The sequence below is a fragment of the Dromaius novaehollandiae genome, chromosome Z, assembly GCF_036370855.1.
Source record: "Dromaius novaehollandiae isolate bDroNov1 chromosome Z, bDroNov1.hap1, whole genome shotgun sequence".
Classification (NCBI taxonomy): Eukaryota; Metazoa; Chordata; class Aves; order Casuariiformes; family Dromaiidae; genus Dromaius; species Dromaius novaehollandiae.
In genome coordinates, this window is record NC_088132.1 from 43,684,696 (window position 1) to 43,703,376 (window position 18,681).

An 18,681-nucleotide genomic window follows, 5' to 3' on the forward strand; every position below is an offset into this window, starting at 1 on the left:
ACCATGGTGCTAACTGTTTTGATCTGCTCCTGTTGTTCCAAATTATTTTCTAATGCAAACATAGTCTTCCATATCCAGTAGTTCTAATTTAGCAGCTCCACACGTTAATTTAATACAACACAAATGATCCTTAGTACTAAAAGGAGTTTGTCATGGCAGCACAGATCTCTCTGCAGGTCTCTTCTTGCCAAGGTAGAATAACCTGTGCAATGGTCACAGCTGTCATAGCTAGACTGCTTCCAGGATTCAAGCTAGCTTGTTTCAAGTTAGTTCAGATATTTCCATACCATGCTGATAACTGCAGTTAATATATGGCTGATGCTATGCAAGATGAGAAACTAGAAAATCATAACGACATGTACAACCTTTAAAAAACTGTCAATCACTAAACTGTGGAAATTAGCTTTAAGCTTGATATTATCATCCTCTCACCAGTGGTTAATGATATCCATTATAAAACAGAATTAATTCCAATTTATCTGCATATTCATTAGTAGCTCAGTATACAACCTCTTATCTTTAGCTGTGTGATGATTTTAAAATCTACTCAGTGCTGTCATCATGATTCTACTGCCTCAGTATGAAGATGTACTCTTCATTTTGCCCTTCTCAAAGATAGGAGAAAAGGAAAGGGCGAAAAATGCAAAGAACAGAGGGAAAATGGAAAAGTTATTCAAAAGATTAAAATATAAAAAGAAGCATCAAGATAAGTTGTGCAAAAAATCTCCTTACAACAAAATAATCTCAATCTTCCCTGACTGATAATGAAATGAGAATGTTTATATGTCTGGTATCTAAGTATTTCCAGTGAAATCTCATTTCCTAAGAAAATAAAGCTTATAGGATCATGTTTTCTTGTTCTCTCTATTAATCTTAAATAATTTTTCAACCTTTGCCCAGTTTCAGTCAACTTTGATTGACAAGAAGCAGATTTCTCATTAGTCACCAATTTCTTAAGTTTCCAAAAAAAAAAAAAAAAAAAAAAAAGTTCAACAGTTAAAGAAGAGACTTCCAAAACAGTCCTCCAGTAATGTGATTCAATGCAAGTTTAAGTTGCTTGTTTTGTCTGACCTGCTAGTCATGCAACGAGCATATGCATCATCTCCAAAACATACATAACGCACACCACCAAGTGATGGAAATGGGAGGGTGACAGGGGTAAGAAAGTAGAGACTGTAGGTGTTTGTGTGAGGTGTAGGGGAAGAGGAAGTTGTTATGGTGAGACAATGCAAGAGATCTGACAAAACTCCTTGGAAACTCAATTTCCTCAGTTCTACTGCTCATGGAATAACTTCTTTACTAAGTTCACTGCTGCTGCAAAAGAAAAAATTTATGTCATATAATTAATTATCCATAAAAGTCCAGACAACCACTCATACCACATCTGTTCCATATCTTCTTTCCAGCAGAAGTCGGAAAATATTAGCTGTAATCTTGTTATCTTGGACGCCTTGTCCAAGGCCACGGTTGTCATCCTGCATAAGCCGACGATCCATGATTACTTCCAGCTGACCTGAAAAAGCAATACAAGGATTATACTGATAATAGGAATATGTTAAGCTTTATTAAATATAAGACAATGTCTTTCCCTAAAATAATAAGTGTAAGGGATCCCAATTTCTCTCTTTCAGACGAAAGAGTAACAGCTGATCACTATTGTTAGGCCAGATTAAGAAAATAGTTAAAGCCTTCGGGTTTTGGTTGTTTATAACCTCCCCAAATTTTCACATATTCTTCATCCTTTCATCCAATCCTTCATCAAATTTTGTTCCTGCAAAATGTTAGGACAAGGGTCTAGAAATTGAAATTTAGTGTGAAAAGTTATTACTGTTAACTATTGTTTGTAACAGGGAGACTTAGTGCATCAAGCGTTAAAGTGGAGAAGCACCCTGAATAGCTGCATCTGTACGGAGACACCTTCTGTAGGGGAACTGTCTTTATCTTATGCTACCTAAAAGAGTGCACCTCTAAAACACATTCTTTTTACGTGTTTTTTTTGTTTGTTTTTGGGTTTTTTGGGGTTTTTTTGTTTTTTAAGTTAGCATCGGAATGGCAAGTAAATAGGCAGTATGAAGAATAAATACCAACAATCACTCCTTCTGTGAGGGTATCTTCATTTGTGGGAGAAGAAAAGAACTTTGGACCAGACAAATACCGAGTCAGAAGTTCTTAGTTTAGAATAAATTGTAGCACTGCCTTTCTGGAGTGCTCTGCAGAGACTACCTGTGCAGATGTTGCCTTCCCTGCAGCATGGAGAGTAATCCACTAAGAAGTGAACTAGTGCAGAATGAGGTGGAACTTCTAAGGTGGAACAAGTCCAGCATCTAGCATTAAAAAACTATTATACATCAAATCTTGCAAATGGGGAAAAGGACAGGAAAGAAGGAATAAAGCTGTAGCATATACATTTTACAGTTCTTGATCAAGGATCTTAAAAGCTGATATTGAAGACTTACGACATACAATGAGAAACCCTACTTCATACTGCTGAGGTCATCTGACAGCATGAAGGGTAACCAACTAATAGGGAAAACCTGTCTCGAATCAAGAATGACAGGTAAGAAATAATTGCCTGTCCTGATGAACCTCAGATAGTGGGCTATGCCTTGAGACCCAGATCAGTCTGCTACCAAAAACACCTGCCTAAGCTGCGATGCTTTTGACTTTTCTGCCTAGATCCTTATGAGATCCTGAAGGATCTTCACAAGGAGGGTTGAGAAGAGTGCAGTTTTCACCAGCCTCAGAACTTTCAGCTTCATTTTGGTTCTTTATTAAGGAGTCCAATGTGTCCTCAAGTGTGGCAAGCCCAATGGTTTCATAAATTGTTACCTGAAGATAATGAGCCAGATGAATACGTTCTCCCCTCTCTTTTTTTTAGTGGGCACAGAGTAAATATTTGATGTTGCTAACTACCTCTTGAGCCTCAAGTGACACAACAGCACTTGCCAAAGAGTCAAATAGTGTAAAAAAAAAAAAAACAAAAAAAACAAAAAAACTCCCCAAAACCCCCAAAAAACAACACACCGTTAACAGACGTGGTATACTTATGCTCTCTGATGTAACTGGGGTACAGGAAAAACCTCTAATGCCAGTGACTGGATTGAAACCATGCTCACAGAAAGCCAGTTTCTCCACAACACTTATCTGCAATATTTCAAACAATATCCCTGACTCAAAGAGAGAAAGTAGCCTCTCTGTGGACTTAGAGGTTATCTCATTCTGTGATGCACAGACTAGAATTGTTAAAGAACACACACAGATACTATTACAAGGTAACTGAGCCTCTGCACCCTAATAAGTTTCCTTTACCTATTTAACTAGTGTCTATAAAGGTTAGGTCATGTCAAGTTCATTCACAAGATCAAAGCAAAGGGAATTTGATTTCCAGTAACAGAAAGCACAGGAAAATGTGTTTTAAGTCTTATTATCAGGTCGTCTTGGAACAAAAGGTAGCTATTTTCCATTAAAGCATGAGTTTATATGATAGAGTTAATTGAATCTGCAATTCAACATGCCCCTCCCTTCTACAGCAGGACTAAAGGTGCAAGCAAGCCACACTAAGTAACTACGCTTGGATGTATTTTTATCTCTAGTATGATTGACAGAGCTCTTCCCATGTGAAACACACACGGCAGTGTACATATATGGACCAAAATAAGGAATGGGCTGGTGTAGCAAATCAACCACTTCATGACTCAGTGTAGTTAGCAAGTTACAGGACGCAGCAAACACAGGTATTCTGCATTCCCTTTGTTGTTGCTCACAGCTCTTTGTCGAAGGGTCATGAGAACTGTATGATACTGCACTCTGACAAAATATGTCAAGCCAGCCTAAAAGAATACATTTCCTGAGGATATTCAGAGATATCATTGCTGCTCTATGACAAAAAGCATATAGATACCTAAGAGGTACAACTTTTAGTACATGGGCAGATTAGCCCATCCGAGCATAGAACAGCTTTCCAAGGCAGGTCTATAGCTCAACAGAAGTGGCAGTGTATCATACAAGTAAACACTGTTCAAGATTTTTTTTCCCTCTGTAAATAGCTGTATCACTAATTGAATTCCTTGGAATAACTTAAAACTGATTCACTCAAAAAGACAGGGTTGTATAGGATAGAATTTGATGATGGATGGATAAACAAGTAATTTCCAACTATAATACTATTTTAAGTTACTGAAGCTTTTAGATTTAATTTCCAGTATTTAAAAAAATGGCATTTTCTTATATCAGAATATTTTAGCATAGGTTAGGCTTTGGCTCATGTCCTTTACAGTTTTTATGATGATAAAATCCTGTTTTTTAAATAATATGCAAGAACAGCAGTACAGTTCCTTAGTTTGATAATGCAAATGCTCCAAAAGTAGTTAGAGTTTTCTTACTTGGCTGGCACAAGTCACAATGATAGAAGTCTGAGTACAATAGTAACTAAAAATCTGCTTTTCTCAGGGCTGTCAGGTAGCAGTTTGGTAAGTAGAGAGAATAACATTTGCATGGACTGCGTGTGTCGCTATCACACCTGGGGTCAATGATGTGTTGAAGAATGGTGAGGCTTATTCTTACTTGAGTGATTAGATACAAATTAAATTGTCTCAAGAGCTCTACCAACATCTGAAAAGTTGTCAGGTAGACTCTAGTACAATAAAGTCTAAGACTGCTATCTGAGTTCTTATGAATTGATGATGGGATTTATATTCCACTATTTTGAGCTTCAGGCAATCAAGGCAGCTCAGAGTAAGTCTCAGAGCATTCAGAGCTTTTATCTGATAAGTTTCCCTTCTTCTTCAATGATCATGAGCAGGCAAATCACCACCTCTTTCTCACTGATGAAGGCCAAGATCTCTATGAGGATCCTCAGTACGATGCTAAGGTCAAACAGTAGGTCCCAGAACAAGAAATGGTCATGACTTATAGGACGAAAGACAGGCTTCTGATGTGAAAACCTGAATCTCTCAGGGGAAACAGATATGAAGCTTCCTTCCCTCCCTGAAGAGGCAGGATAACTACGGAGAATTTGAATTTCTGAATAAAGATTTAACATTCTGATATTCAGGGGCAGTTTTCAAACCACATTGTTTTAATTCCAAGAAAAAGCAAACTATAAAGACTATTTGCCCTAAAATGAATCGGGTTTGATAATACTGCCATCAATCTATGATGGTATTCACCTTTTGCCAGAACAGATATCAACAAGAAAGTTTCCTGAAAAGAAACTGGGTCTTGGCATAGCTTCTGATGGGCTTTTTTAATTCTGAGCATTCATTCAGTTGCTTTTCAAACCAATGTAATTTTAAATTCACAACATCCTACAACAAGGACTTAGACATCTTAAATTATGCATTATATGCTTTACTTTGTCCGTCACTTGCTGGCATCATTTGATGTCTCCTTGTTCTGCAGGGGAACAGACAGTGAACAACTGACCTCTGGTTCACCTGCTCTAAGCTATTCTGAGGAATATCCTTCTCTGCTACAGAGGACTGGGCTGAGTCTCTTTTGGCATTCTTGATATCAACCAGATTTTTCTTGTCAACATATTCATCAACTCTTTCAAAGAGCTCCATTGACTTTGTGAGGCATGATTCCACTTCAGTCTCCTACCCAGGGTCATATTTATCCTCTAATTCATTAATTCTGCACTTTAAAATAGCTGCTATTAGTTTGCTTGATAGGGATGTTAGGCTATGCACTCTGTAGTTTCGAGGTCCACTCCCCTCTACCTTAATAATAAGAAATAAAGAAAATAAATTAAAACCCCCCCCACACACACACACACAATCAGCATCACATTATCCATATTCTGCCCTCTACCACCAAAGCAGTGCAAAAGACTACAAATCATTCAGTTCTGTTGCTTCATCTTTGAGTTCCATCAGAATTCTTGGGTGAATACTACCTGGTTATGACAATCTATCATTCATTTTATTTTCTTCAGAACCTCTTTCTGACCAATTTGCTGACTTGAGACTGATCTCCCAAGGAAGATTAAGGGAACAAATGCAAGCTCCTCCCTATGCCAAAACTTGTTAGAGTTGAGGAAACATATTTCTTTTCTTTAAATACCAGGTGGTATAGTAATCTGTGAATAAATTAAATATTTCAGACCATCATGAAAGACAGGACTTTATAATATCTATCATCTTATACTCACCATTTTTCAAGCTCGCAACACCTAGAGACTGAGCTGAATGAAGTGTCAAACGAACACCAACATCTTGGATATAAGCCATTGTAGTCATAGGATAGATATTTGCTTGAAGGGGCAATTTGCTCATCGTCAGTCTGGGCTGAATCTACATTATGAACATGAATTTCAATAAAATACATTCTTTTTATGCACTTAAATTTCAAAGACCTTTTCAGACATTTATCCCATGTGCTTTAGAAGCAATGATTGACAACTGGCACCAAAGCATTCACTCAGCTGTATTATTTAGCTTTTTGGAGATTTGTGGCTAAAACTACCACTTTGGAAATGATAACTTCAATGTACTTCTAGATCAAAGAACATTTTTTAAAAACTGAAAGATTCATCAAGGGAACCTGCAAAAAAAAAGAATAATTACAGCTGTAGAATGAGAGAAAAATTTTTCTCCTCCAGAGAGCAAGCTGTGAATATATTCGAGGTAGTAGGAAGGGAATTCCTTGGCTTATAATGTGAACTTTAAATTAACATGCTGGTGGAATTCTTGAACAATGCATGACAAATGAATAATAGTATTAAAATTATTTTCATGTTTAAATATTCGCTTTATTGTCTTTAGCAAAATGAAGTACTACGCAAAGAAAACTGGCAAAAGCATAATCTCTTACTCAACAGGTATTGTTTTAAATGTATTTGCAATATTATTTGTAGCAACAGTAAGGAAAAAAAATATTCTTACTTTTGCCCTTGCTGCAGATCCAACAAAGTTAAGAAAAATAGTTGTAACTCTATTTCATCATATGCATTATAAATAGAGTAACTTGTTACACTCCAAAAAAATTACATCATTTTCTTATTTCTACCAGAGCACCAAGCAGATGTCTTCTAGGTCTAAGCTGTTAGTTGCTTGGTATTATACACACGACTAGAGTTAGACTACTGAACGGGCTCAAACCAAAAAGCCATGACAAAGGGGGAAAAAAGGCATGCAGGTATACAAGCAACTGGATGATGGCTTGTGATAGCGTGCTGTATTGCAATTCTTGTGTTAAAAGAGATATAGAGGAATGTTTAACAAACTTTGTAGATCCCTTAGAAGATGAAGAAGAGAAAATACAAATTCCTTACAATTAGAAGTATTAAGGCAGTTGAAAACTGAGACCCTAGGCCATTATAATTAATAGCCCTGATAATTAATAATTACCTGATATCCATTAAGATCAGTATAGAATCGATTTTGACTGTTTATGTCAGATGAAATTCTCATTGCAAGCTCACGATTATATTCTCCTCTAATATCCACAATATTGGAAACCTCAAGAGACTGGCCTTCCAAACCTATAGAAAAAGAAGCATTTAAAAATCTCTCAATTTTTAAAAACCATCATCACATATATAAGAACACAAGGTTCCCAGCATACAGCGATTTTATTTTCCCCTGCTAGTTTTCCTTTTCTGTCTACCCAGACAGCTGGTGCAGTTAGGTACTGTATGATATAGCAGTGCTTCTATTTTAGTACTCATTGGACAGTCATTCTGAAACATTCACTGAAGTAGACCAGAAACAGAATTATAATAATTCAAAATATTCAGGACAAGAACTAATGTGGGTTCCTGTAAATCAGTAGGAAACGCTACATCACTTTTAAGTGCTGTCTTTACCAATAGCTAATACCCTGGAACAGGCTCTGGCATTCACTGCTCCCGTTATGCTGGTTTTGCTGTTCACAGGCAACAGTAAAGTTACTGGCCTCTGACAAAGCAACTGTTCTTACTAAGCAGCAGACTGGTGAGTTGTTATAACTGAAACAGAGAGATTCTTCTGTAAGGACAGTGAATTAAGAAACTACACACTGATATGAGCACAAATGGGAAACAAGTCTTCGTTAACAGGGAACAGGTGCCCATTTTCACTGAAAAAAAAAAAGTATCTGAAGATGAAGACAGATGCTCCATGAGATTTTTCAACAGTGCTTCCTGTTGAAAACTGAATACCTTTAATAACGTGGCCCTTTCAGATATTCTGAGACATAGCTTGAAACGGAATTAAACTGTCATTCACTACGATCACCTCTACTCTCTGTAGTCTAATGGGACTAACAATTGTCAAAAAAAGTGCCAAACAGAACAAAGAAATGAAATTTCACTTTGTAATAATGAAATTACACTATGCTTGTGTGACATACTGTAAACATAGGACAGTAGAAGAGGAGTGATTGAGAAGGACTTATCAACTGTCTTAGTCCTTTAAAATTTAAAGACAGTTTTTAAAGTGTTAGATATTAAAGACTTAACTTTTACAACAGCTCTATATATCTTAGCACACAAGACCCAAAGACATGCTCATGACAGTTCGGGCTCCTGAACACCAAAATCTTATCCACAAAGACAGAAAATCTTCATACAAAATTCTGAGATGCCTAAGCACACAGACAGACAACCTCTTGTTTGTCCTTCTTTCCTCAAGCCACAAAAGCTTTTTTTTTTGTTTTTCCAGGATTGTTACTAGCCCACTTCTTCTTCCCCTACATTAAATTACGTCTTTAAATAATTGCATTTAAAAAAGCTAGCACTGAGAATGGAATAAGGCTGAACGTTTCATTTCTACAGGGTTTTTTGGTCAAAAACATACCAATTTCTGTAGTATTTACCTTTAAAGTAATTCTAACTCATGACACTATCATGAGAATAGTCACACCTTCCTCCTAATTAAGAATGTCATTAACACAAACACCTGAAAATCACATTCCCGAACTGCACCTGTACTCTACAAGTGCATAATGCAACCCATGAACTCCCACACCACACATGCCCTCACTAATATATAATGTTAGATGTTATAAATCAATATATTAATGCAGCTATTTTGACTACAGTGATCTGAAATATATGCAAAATTTGTAAACAATGATCTGAAATATATGCAAAATTTGTAAATTGTGAAAATTCATGTTTTACTTCTGTTTATTCTCTGCATCCACCTGACATCGTCCAGCTTAAACGTTGGTAGTTAATACTTCCTGATCATAGAATATTCTTTTAGTTATGCTTTTTGCATAAAAACTAACAAAATGGGAACCTACAATCCTGATAAGAACTCTTAGGTGTTATGATAGTTACTTTGCTTCTGTTGCACATCTCATACAACTACACACATAAGCTTGCTCATTTTAATTTAAACTTTCTTCTGGTATCGTAGAGGTTTTCTAGAAATACTGAAAAGACTGAGGAAAAAAAAGCATCATTTGCTGATGCAGCAAATTTTTATATTACCTTTATTTCTGTTGTTGAGCCAATTTTCTGTTTTTTTAATTTACTCATTGTCATGATAGCTTACACCTAAAAATTTGGCTGCTGTAAAGATTTCTAAGTATCTAACATTACTTTTTCACATAAATATATCATACATCTGTGTGTGCATACACACAACGCATACATACGCACATACCCCCCATTTTCAAATTTTTTTAGCCATTCAGTTTGACAGCATGTTGCAATAGCTTTCTTAAGACCACCTTTATTTTGTCAAATTCTAAACCACTCTGAACCTTTAAACAAGGGAACGCTAAAAGTGTTTGCCTGCTGCTTCAGGATTTATGCTGCTTCTTGCTACGTAAAATGCAGACAGGTTTGTGATTTTACCACCTGAAGCCTTGAATGAAAAGGATGTCAAGCTCTGTATTTGTTTCCTCACCTTTTTAAAAATATGAATTCCACCTGCAGCATTACTAGCATGGTAAAATGTTAACATTTACCAATGACTATTATATCACTAATATGTAACTATTATATCTAAATGAAAATTATTCAGTATCAGAAGATTATGTCATGTATCAGAAGATTATGTCATCTTCTCCAGATCCAGTCTGTAAAAAGTGGATCTATATTCTTCACTCTATATGTTCTTAGTTATGGATTTTCCAACTATGTTAAAGCAGGACAATTAAAACACACAAGTATATTGAGGAAGGATACAATGATCCAGTTTACAATCTTAAAATGACCAAGGCATGGATTACTCTCAGCTCTTCTCTACTGCATAATTTGAGTTAACACAAAAATAAAATTATTGAATTTATTGAAACATTGAAAGCCTCTGATAGAAAGATTTTTAAAAATTATGCTGCTGTCAACAACAGATGCCAATAAAAGCACAGAAGGAGTTAAATTTCACTCACTGGTCAATTACTGAAAACAATCGTCAAGTCACAGGACTCCCTGCTCTGACAGGCCAACTAAAAGCAATAGAAGTCTGAAGCCGAGAGTGGGAAAAGCAGCGTTTTGCCAAAACTGTAAAAACCCAGTAAAATTTGGGTAACTCCCTGCAGATAATTTATATTGTAAGATTTCCCAATGCTGAGAGATTCCTCCAACAAATCTATTGGGTTTAAGTTTGCCCTTAGCTTAGTGATTGGCTAAGTGAGGCTCAGAAAGGGATCATATTGTCTTTAGACCCTGTGAAGAGTGCAACCTGAAGTATGCTCTACTAGTTTAGAAGTGCATTTAAATATTAGAAGTACAGCTAGGGTCCAAGACTGTAGTGATGGAAAATAAGCAGTGAGAATCTAGTGACAGTTTCACAGTTCTTACCGTGGACTTTATAGAGTCGCATGGTATGAGCCACATGAGGGAAAAAACATACAACTTCTGAGAAAATCCTTCCATGAGTGACTCTTATGGTAGGTGGATCTGTAAAAATATAAGGCTACAAAAAGAAAACAAAGTTAGAACAAGTATTTTAAAACTCTACTTAATAGTAGTCTCAATAAATGAAAGTATTTAATAAATGTTAAATAGCCATTTTAGTTTTTTTAAACATATAACAGTATATCTATTCTACTATATCTAGGTCTAGCATAAAAGCAGGAATTCAAGAATTATTACTCCTAATCTGAAATTCAACCAGTTTTCTTAAAAACCTCACCTTTTCTTTTGCTAAAATTAGCATAATCATCATTACATATCTCAGGTATTTTATGAGGATTCATGGATACAAGACCTACAGACACACGTTGTAATGTATTGTTATTGCAAACATCTGAAGTCAGCTTCTGCAAGCAAAATTATACTTGCTAACCAGTAATCAAATACTGTAGTTTCATAATATGTGACAGATGGTTTAACTGTCTGCTTTGTTTATTAACAGTTTACTGTATCAGTGGTGTATACTGTATGAGGAAAGCTGCCTCTATACTGTCTTGTGGATCAGTTTGCATACCCTTTGGAAAGTAAAAGAAAGGGGAAGCTTTCTTCAGCAAAAGCAACTTCAAGTGGAGAGCCCTCTGGAATGCAGGGTAGAGCAGGGAACAGGCAAGGGAGATTGGCTCCTTACTAATGTCTCTCAAAGGCCTGTCTACAGCAAAAAAGCCTATTTACAATCACACCTAAGAGATAAAGAAAATGGTTTTCATAGGCAAACGCATAGCTGTGTCTCAGCTAAGCAAATTTTGATCTTTTAAAACAGCCAATCCCAAACTGAACTGTATGCACTATATAGAAATATATGGATGAATACAAATATGAAAATGGGTTAAATATTAAGTGTATACAAAGCAAAACAAAAAGACCCCACCCAAAATCAAAAAACCCCATGCAAAACTACTGTAGGGCAACAGTATTAAATTAAGACTTCATTAAAGAAAAACAAATATGAACAAAAATGCTTGAAAACTTGTCATTTATAAGGATCTAAGGAGAAAGTTCTCAAAAGGGGGCTGCTTATATGCAGCACACTTACAAGAAGGAGAGAGCTTTCCCTTCCTCCTCACTAGCAAAGAGCTGGCCCATTCTAGCTCTGGGAGCTATCCGGGACCAAAGCAGTGAAATGGAGAGATGCTTGATGAGCAAGATGAATGCAGAAGGCTGTGCACCTAATTACAAAAGCCAAAATTACCTGGAATACTCTTTTTTTAAACAAAAAGTCAGAAACAGCTGGAGGAACTCTGTGCCTCCTCACTTGTTACTATAAAGCATGACGGTGTTATTGACGAAAACTATCAAAATATGTTGTCCCAATACAAGTAGAAAGCCAAAACAGACACGTTTAGCAGCTCTCAAGTTCCAGGATATTGCTACATAAAATGTGCTTGCACTCCACCATTTCCCAAGCCATGCATGTATGCAAATCAGTTCTCCAACTCGAGACGAAGACATCTGTACTTACCATTTTGAACTACGGGGAAAGAGGAGGGGAGAGGAAAAGAGGGGAATGAAGTGTCATTTTGCAGAACTGGAGAAATTTTTTACAATAATTAGATTCCACTAGCACATGCATTGAGAAAAATGGATCAAAACCAAGACTGCAAGTTTCTCATTCAGACACTGTAGGGGGAGGGGAAAAGTACAAATAAGGAAGGAGAGTTACAAAACCATATGCTGGTTTTGGTTTTCTGGGTTAGATAAGTTTTCTGATACAAAGAGTAGAGATACGATGTGTGCCAAGGCATCCTTAGGGATGCCTGTAGCATCCTGAATGCTGGGGAAACAGGAGAAATAAAGCAGGATTTTGGTATTGAGAGAAAAAGCAATCCTCCTAACTCATATTTAGTGCCTAAAATTCATAAAAGTGATTTCTTGATAGTCATCAGAAACATACTGAATTCAGAACTTGTAAAGTGATAGTGACCAGGTTTGCCACACTGAAAAATCTTCAATGAAGCATGCTTTTAAGCAGGAGAACATCTTTATGCATTAGACATGTAATTAGTCTATTACCATTGTAAAGATCTTTGGTGAGATGCACTGAGAGGCCTCTGAACTGATACTGGTCATGACCTCTCATGAAATAAAAGCATTTCTGACGTAAAAGTCTGAGCAAGAAGCAGAAACAGGTTTCTTGCTGCTCAGAAAAAAAGCCACTTTCCCTCCTAAAAGGGAGGAACAATGATAGAACTGTTTTCAAGACTGACTAGACAAAGCCTTTGTCCGAATTCAGTGTGGACCCTGCTTTGAGCAGCAGGTTCCCCAAAAGAGTGGGTCTCTTCCGGAGTGAAGGATTCTATGATTAGTTTGGATCTTGAATTCAGAAGAAAAATATTTGGATCTCATAGCCAGTGATAGTCTCAAGGCTCCATTTCTTAAATAAATTAAAATGAATGGTTGCCGTGAAATCTGACCTCGTCCGCTCCACTGGAATCAGTTTTATTGTACAAAGATTCAATAGCCTGTCATAGCAGGTTTTGTTAAGACTAGGAAGCAGTATTTTCAGAAATTGGATAATAGAACTATTGGTCATAGGCTCCAGAATCTGTTTTTCAGTAGTCACTCGCATTTAAGAAAAATAAGACCATCTGTCCTTGGGGGGGGGGGGGAGAAAAAGTCAAGCTAGAAATGTTAAGGGAGATTACTGGCAGCAAAATATTATTCCATAGCTCCCTAGAGTATCTTAAAACACTTGACTTGGCACCAAATGGGGTGCCAAGGCGCCAAGAGGCAGAGATGATTGTAGAGCTGCCTGAACTTAAAGGTTTACTGGCTTGCATAGAAGCTGGCATGGCATATTGCAGCCTGAAGGCATGAAGTATGGCCAATAAGAAGCCTTTCCCCTTGCAGTCAGATGAAGCACTACTAACCATCTTAGTGTGGCCTAGAAATTTTTGGCAGTGCAGTACACTGTTGGGGTGGAAGCCAAACAAAGTCCTATGTCCAAAGGAGAGTATTCCAACAGATTGAATTGTTTAAACCACAAACATCTCAAGAGCAAAGAACTCAAGACACTCTTCAAGATAACTTGTCTCTCAACAGCAGAGTTTGGCAGAGCTTGAGATTAGGATAGGGTTTGGGAAAGATCGAATGCCATGGTCTCTAAAGAGCTGTGTTTTGAGAACTACATGGCAGAAGAGAGACGGTAGTCACTCTAATACATTTATCTCCAGAAACAAACGTGGGGCAGATCTTTAGATGGTACACGTGATGCTTGAGGGAAACAGATAGCACAAAGGAAGTAAGAGTCACTTCAAAGACAGCAGATTCCTGAGTACTGTGAATGCCCTCCAGGTAATGGTGTCTGCATGCTTGTCTTCTCCTTTTATCAGGAATGCAAAACTATAGGGACCACCAAAAGAAAGGAACTTACACTTGAAAGAGGGCCTTCTGTCTTTCTGAAGCAAAGATGTGAAGACTGATACAGCGGGATACCCTAAATTTGTAGTCTCAATCATTTTGGACAGTGGAACATCCCAATCTTGCCAATAAAAATGGAGAAAAATATTTTTTTTGGGGGGGTGGGGGTGGAGGGCAGGGGTGGGCTTGAAGACCAAGCAGTCAGATGACTTAGATACATGTTCTTCTCCTGACTAGGAGAAGCAACAGATATGTCTGTTAGATTTAAAAAACAGTGTCTGCCATGAAAAATGTTTCTTAAAGCTAGGAGCAGCAACTGCAGCTATACAGGTCAGAGACCATATTCAGCAAAGGAAGTCTAACCATGGAGACCAAGTGTGACCAAGGGCCTGGAGAAAACCACTAGCACAAGATGTCCTACAGGATAAAAAGAAATCTCTATTACTACTACTAATAAATAAGTACCCATAGTAATTAGTATATACGTGCATGCATAGGCACCACCACCTGAAAGAGAACCACAATTTCCCAGTGTAGGTCTAATGAAAAAAGTTAATTTAGATTCTGAAAAACTGTTTTGTAAAGCAAGAGAACCAATAAGCTGATCCCACAGACAAGCAGCATCTGACTTTGGAAATTACTGCTTTATCCTGACCCCTACTGACACAGAACATGGTGAGTAAGTAGGTCTCCACATACTGAATTGTCTTAAATAGATAGAAAAAAATACAGACGTTGAACTGTTTTGAAATCTAACCTGCTTATGGAATACTGAAGTCCTTCCCCAAATCTAAAAGATTTACAGAGTTGGTCCTCTTTCACAAAAGCACAGGAGATCCAAAGAAGTTTTCCATCATAGTCAGGATGCATTGATTTATATTTATTGTGAGGTATGACAAGAACATCCACATCACCTAGTCAGTTAAGTAGCACTGATGGTTTCCAAATTAAAATACTGCCCAAGTTTTCCCTTGTGCCTTCCTTCTGTTCCAGAATTATAAAATACAAAGACATAGGAGAAGCACAGCCATCTCTCCAGAGCTGCAGCACAGAGCTTCTGCTCTGTGTCCTGAATTTTGCACTGGCGCTCCTGACCTGAAGCTGCCACTGAACAACTTCCACGCTTCATAGAGGTAGCAGGGCCAGCATCATCGATGGTCTGAGCCCTATGCCACAACCTCAGAAACAGTTGCACTGTCCTCACTGTCTAGCTGCACCAGTGTTGGCCACAGTGTTGTAGAGCCCTAAGCCAACCTGATACCACCAAATGCATTTGGTCACTAGGAACATTCACTTTCTCACCAACCGCTTTCCTCATTGCTGTGCCTGTTCTCCAAGTTGACAGCTTACTCAGAGGTCATGTTGCTTAAGGAAGACCGACAGTAATACAAGCAAGCCACTTGATAGAGCCACAAAGGCCAGATGTACCCATTGGCTGCCATGAAAAAGCTCTGTTGAACCGTGAGTATGTGACTGCATCTGCCTATATATTTCTTTGGCAATACTAACCAGGCATGATGGAATTCCTTTTTCAAAGCTGACAGTATGAAGAGAGGCTGTTTTAAGTTGCTATATGTATAAGCATTGAGTGACTGAAATCCTACATTTACTAATGCATAACGAAATGGAAATTTGAAAGCAGCCATTGTGGATTTCCTAAAGCACTCGAGCAAGGAAAATTAGGCCAAAATACCAAGTAAATACTATATATATAAACATACCTTTAAGCAAAAAAAAAATAACTAGGATATAAACTGAAAATCTCAAAGTGCTTGTTTAGTCTAAGGCAGCACAGAATGGTATGTAAGAAAGAGGTACTCTCTCCAGCTGCTTTGGTGCGCAGGCTTTCATAAGCAGATCCATAAGCTGGAGACAGCAACACTGAATGAGAGTTTCAAAGCTTCAGATAATACAAAGGAGACACTGAAAGGAGACTTGTTTTCTTTGCAAGGCTCCATTCTACTAGGTTCACGAAAGAATGGGACCCCTCTTCTGATAACATAACAAATTCTTAGAGCAAATACACATTCAATACAGGCTTGATTAACCAAAGTTTTCTTTCTAGAGCAGTGACAAACAATGTTATTGGTATTGATATTATTGTCTCTTCTATTTTAACACTATGTAAATCACTGCCATTAACCCAAGTCACTGCTGCTGTCAAACTGGGTGCTGGTACCAGCGGTTTACCACTTCCTAGCTAGGACGCATTTCTTGTGATACTCCAGGCTGATTTTAGGTCAGCCTTAAAAATAATTAACCCAAAGGATCTCCTGGAAGATTCAGATGTGTACATTCTAGTATATGGATCATCATCTTCACAACACCTGACATCCATAACAGTCTACTGATGACCAAACTGCACTATATGTATCAAATTTTCTAAAATGATATGGTTTTAAGTGATGGTCTGCAAACCTAACAAGTTACAGCATGAAATTTCCAAAAATTGGCAGAAGACCCTAAGAGTAGGAAGGCTACATAAGTACTATAGTAAAACAGATTACTACATAAGTACTATAGTAAAACAGATTATTATACTAGATGAAGAATAACAATTCCCGAGTACTATAGAACTGAAAAGAAAGGAACCAAAAGACTTCATCAGGTGACCAAATAACTGGGTAACAAAGGCAAAGAAAACACGCAACTTCATTGATACCAGAGGAAAATGGTCTAACAAACAATTTATTGCAAGTTTGGCAGAGATACAACGGGTGATGGAAAATAAGGGAAAAAAAGGGGGGGGGGGGGAGGTGGAACACCCCCCCGCCCCCTGCACTCTGTCCTACTGCCATTTCCTGGAAGGACTTGTAAAGCACAGTCGACCCATCTCACATCGAGAACACTGAACAGAAACAGATGGCCCCCTTTTTTTTTTCTTCCCCTAAAGACAGAAATCATTAGTTGAAAGTGTTTTAAAACTACTATAGTATTACACTGTTAATCCCAGTGGGACACTTTAATTCATGCTATTAAAATGCAAGCTAAATGAGCCTTACAGTAAATTAATGAAGCAGAATTTTTAAAAGTATTGTGATTTCATTCTTATTGCATAAAGTTACAAAATCCAAACGTACCACCCTTTAAAGCTTAATACTAACTAAAAATGTACTTGTAATTTCACCATACCGTGTTCATTTTTAAAAGTTCAATATACATGTTATTTTTAACTATGCTTGTAGTCATATGATACACTCTTTTCTCTAAACCAAAAGCATTTTTCTATCTAGATTTCTGCAAATTATTATTGTAAAACCAATAATTCAGAAATGTAGTGAAAACTGTTAGACTTGCTGATTTTTGCTTTTCTAAGTAGAAGACCAAGTAGTATCTAAAATAAAACCAATAAAGTTTGAACACATAGCTGAGGAGAGATGGCAGAGGGAAGGGGGAAAAGAAGGGAGATATTGTTCAGGTATTCACAGATCAAATACAACCCTGACATTTAAAAATTATGAATAAGTGAGCACTGGTGAACATAACCAATGCAAAAATATTAATTATGGACTGAATACAAAAAGAGTTTAAAACACTGTTTAAAACTGCCAACTGACAGATCTTAAAAAGCAGGCTTCTGGGAGAGACTTCTAAAATGAAAGGAAATGCTTCTGTCCACTTCTAGACTGACTTACACACGTAACTAAGTAACATAAAGTAGAACGGTTGCACTTTACCCTGGAGTAGCCGTAAAGAACTCTGTTTGCCATATATATGCAAATTAAGCTCTCCCAGGAGACAATGGGATGAAGAAATACGCTATGTACTAGCTAACTTCTTTAAACTGTTTATTATTCCATCATTCCTTTCTAAAATATCAGCTTTTTGGTTCCAAAAATGATAGAGTAGATTCTTCTTGGTAATAAAAGCAACATAAGAACTCTGTTATTTCTGAATTTCCAATTTGAAAATTAATAGGAGTACGCTGTTTCCCTCCAAGAATTACTCTGCTAAAAATACTGACCGCACTAGAGAACTAAACCAGAAACAATTGCTTGGTACTCTGTGCGTACATTCATCAACTGGGGCCCAGTATCTTAACTACCGTATTAAACAACATATGGTAATCCCAGCTAAGTAGTACTACACCCTGAAGTTGGAAACACTTCATTCAAAATAAAGAGCTCTTAAGAGTCAGAAAAATGAAAAGAAATAGAAATGAATACATATCCCGGACATTTTTACCATACAAAGTGAAAGTGGACTCGTTCTAACAATAGCAAATGGCCCCAACTCAATGTATTTCTTGCAAGGGTAGCATCTTACTTAAATTCTTTGGTGAATCATTAATATTCTTTATACACTTGTACTTTCAAATTAATACTGTATTTTTATCCAAATCTAGGTTATGAAACACAAAGTTCTGCCAGTCTTTTCAATAACTGACATCATTATTTCCAGCCACAGAACTGTATTTCAGTGTTGGGGAAAACTAGTTCTTCCAAGCTGTATTTGCAGAGTGCTTCAAGCTATTT

The 18,681-nt window shown here is 37.1% G+C and overlaps 1 protein-coding gene across 1 annotated transcript in view; it reads right to left on the reverse strand.

Moving 5' to 3' along the window:
• The window catches only part of LOC135325064 (alpha-mannosidase 2-like), a 125,631-nt gene that overhangs the window by 18,013 nt on the left and 88,937 nt on the right, over positions 1-18,681 (reverse strand). Inside the window, exons 16-19 of the mRNA XM_064502500.1 lie at positions 10,736-10,850; positions 7,350-7,483; positions 6,152-6,293; positions 1,380-1,513 (exon numbers count right to left, since the gene is read on the reverse strand). Of these exons, the coding sequence (XP_064358570.1) occupies positions 1,380-1,513; positions 6,152-6,293; positions 7,350-7,483; positions 10,736-10,850 (525 nt within the window). The remainder of the gene's footprint in view (positions 1-1,379; positions 1,514-6,151; positions 6,294-7,349; positions 7,484-10,735; positions 10,851-18,681) is intronic.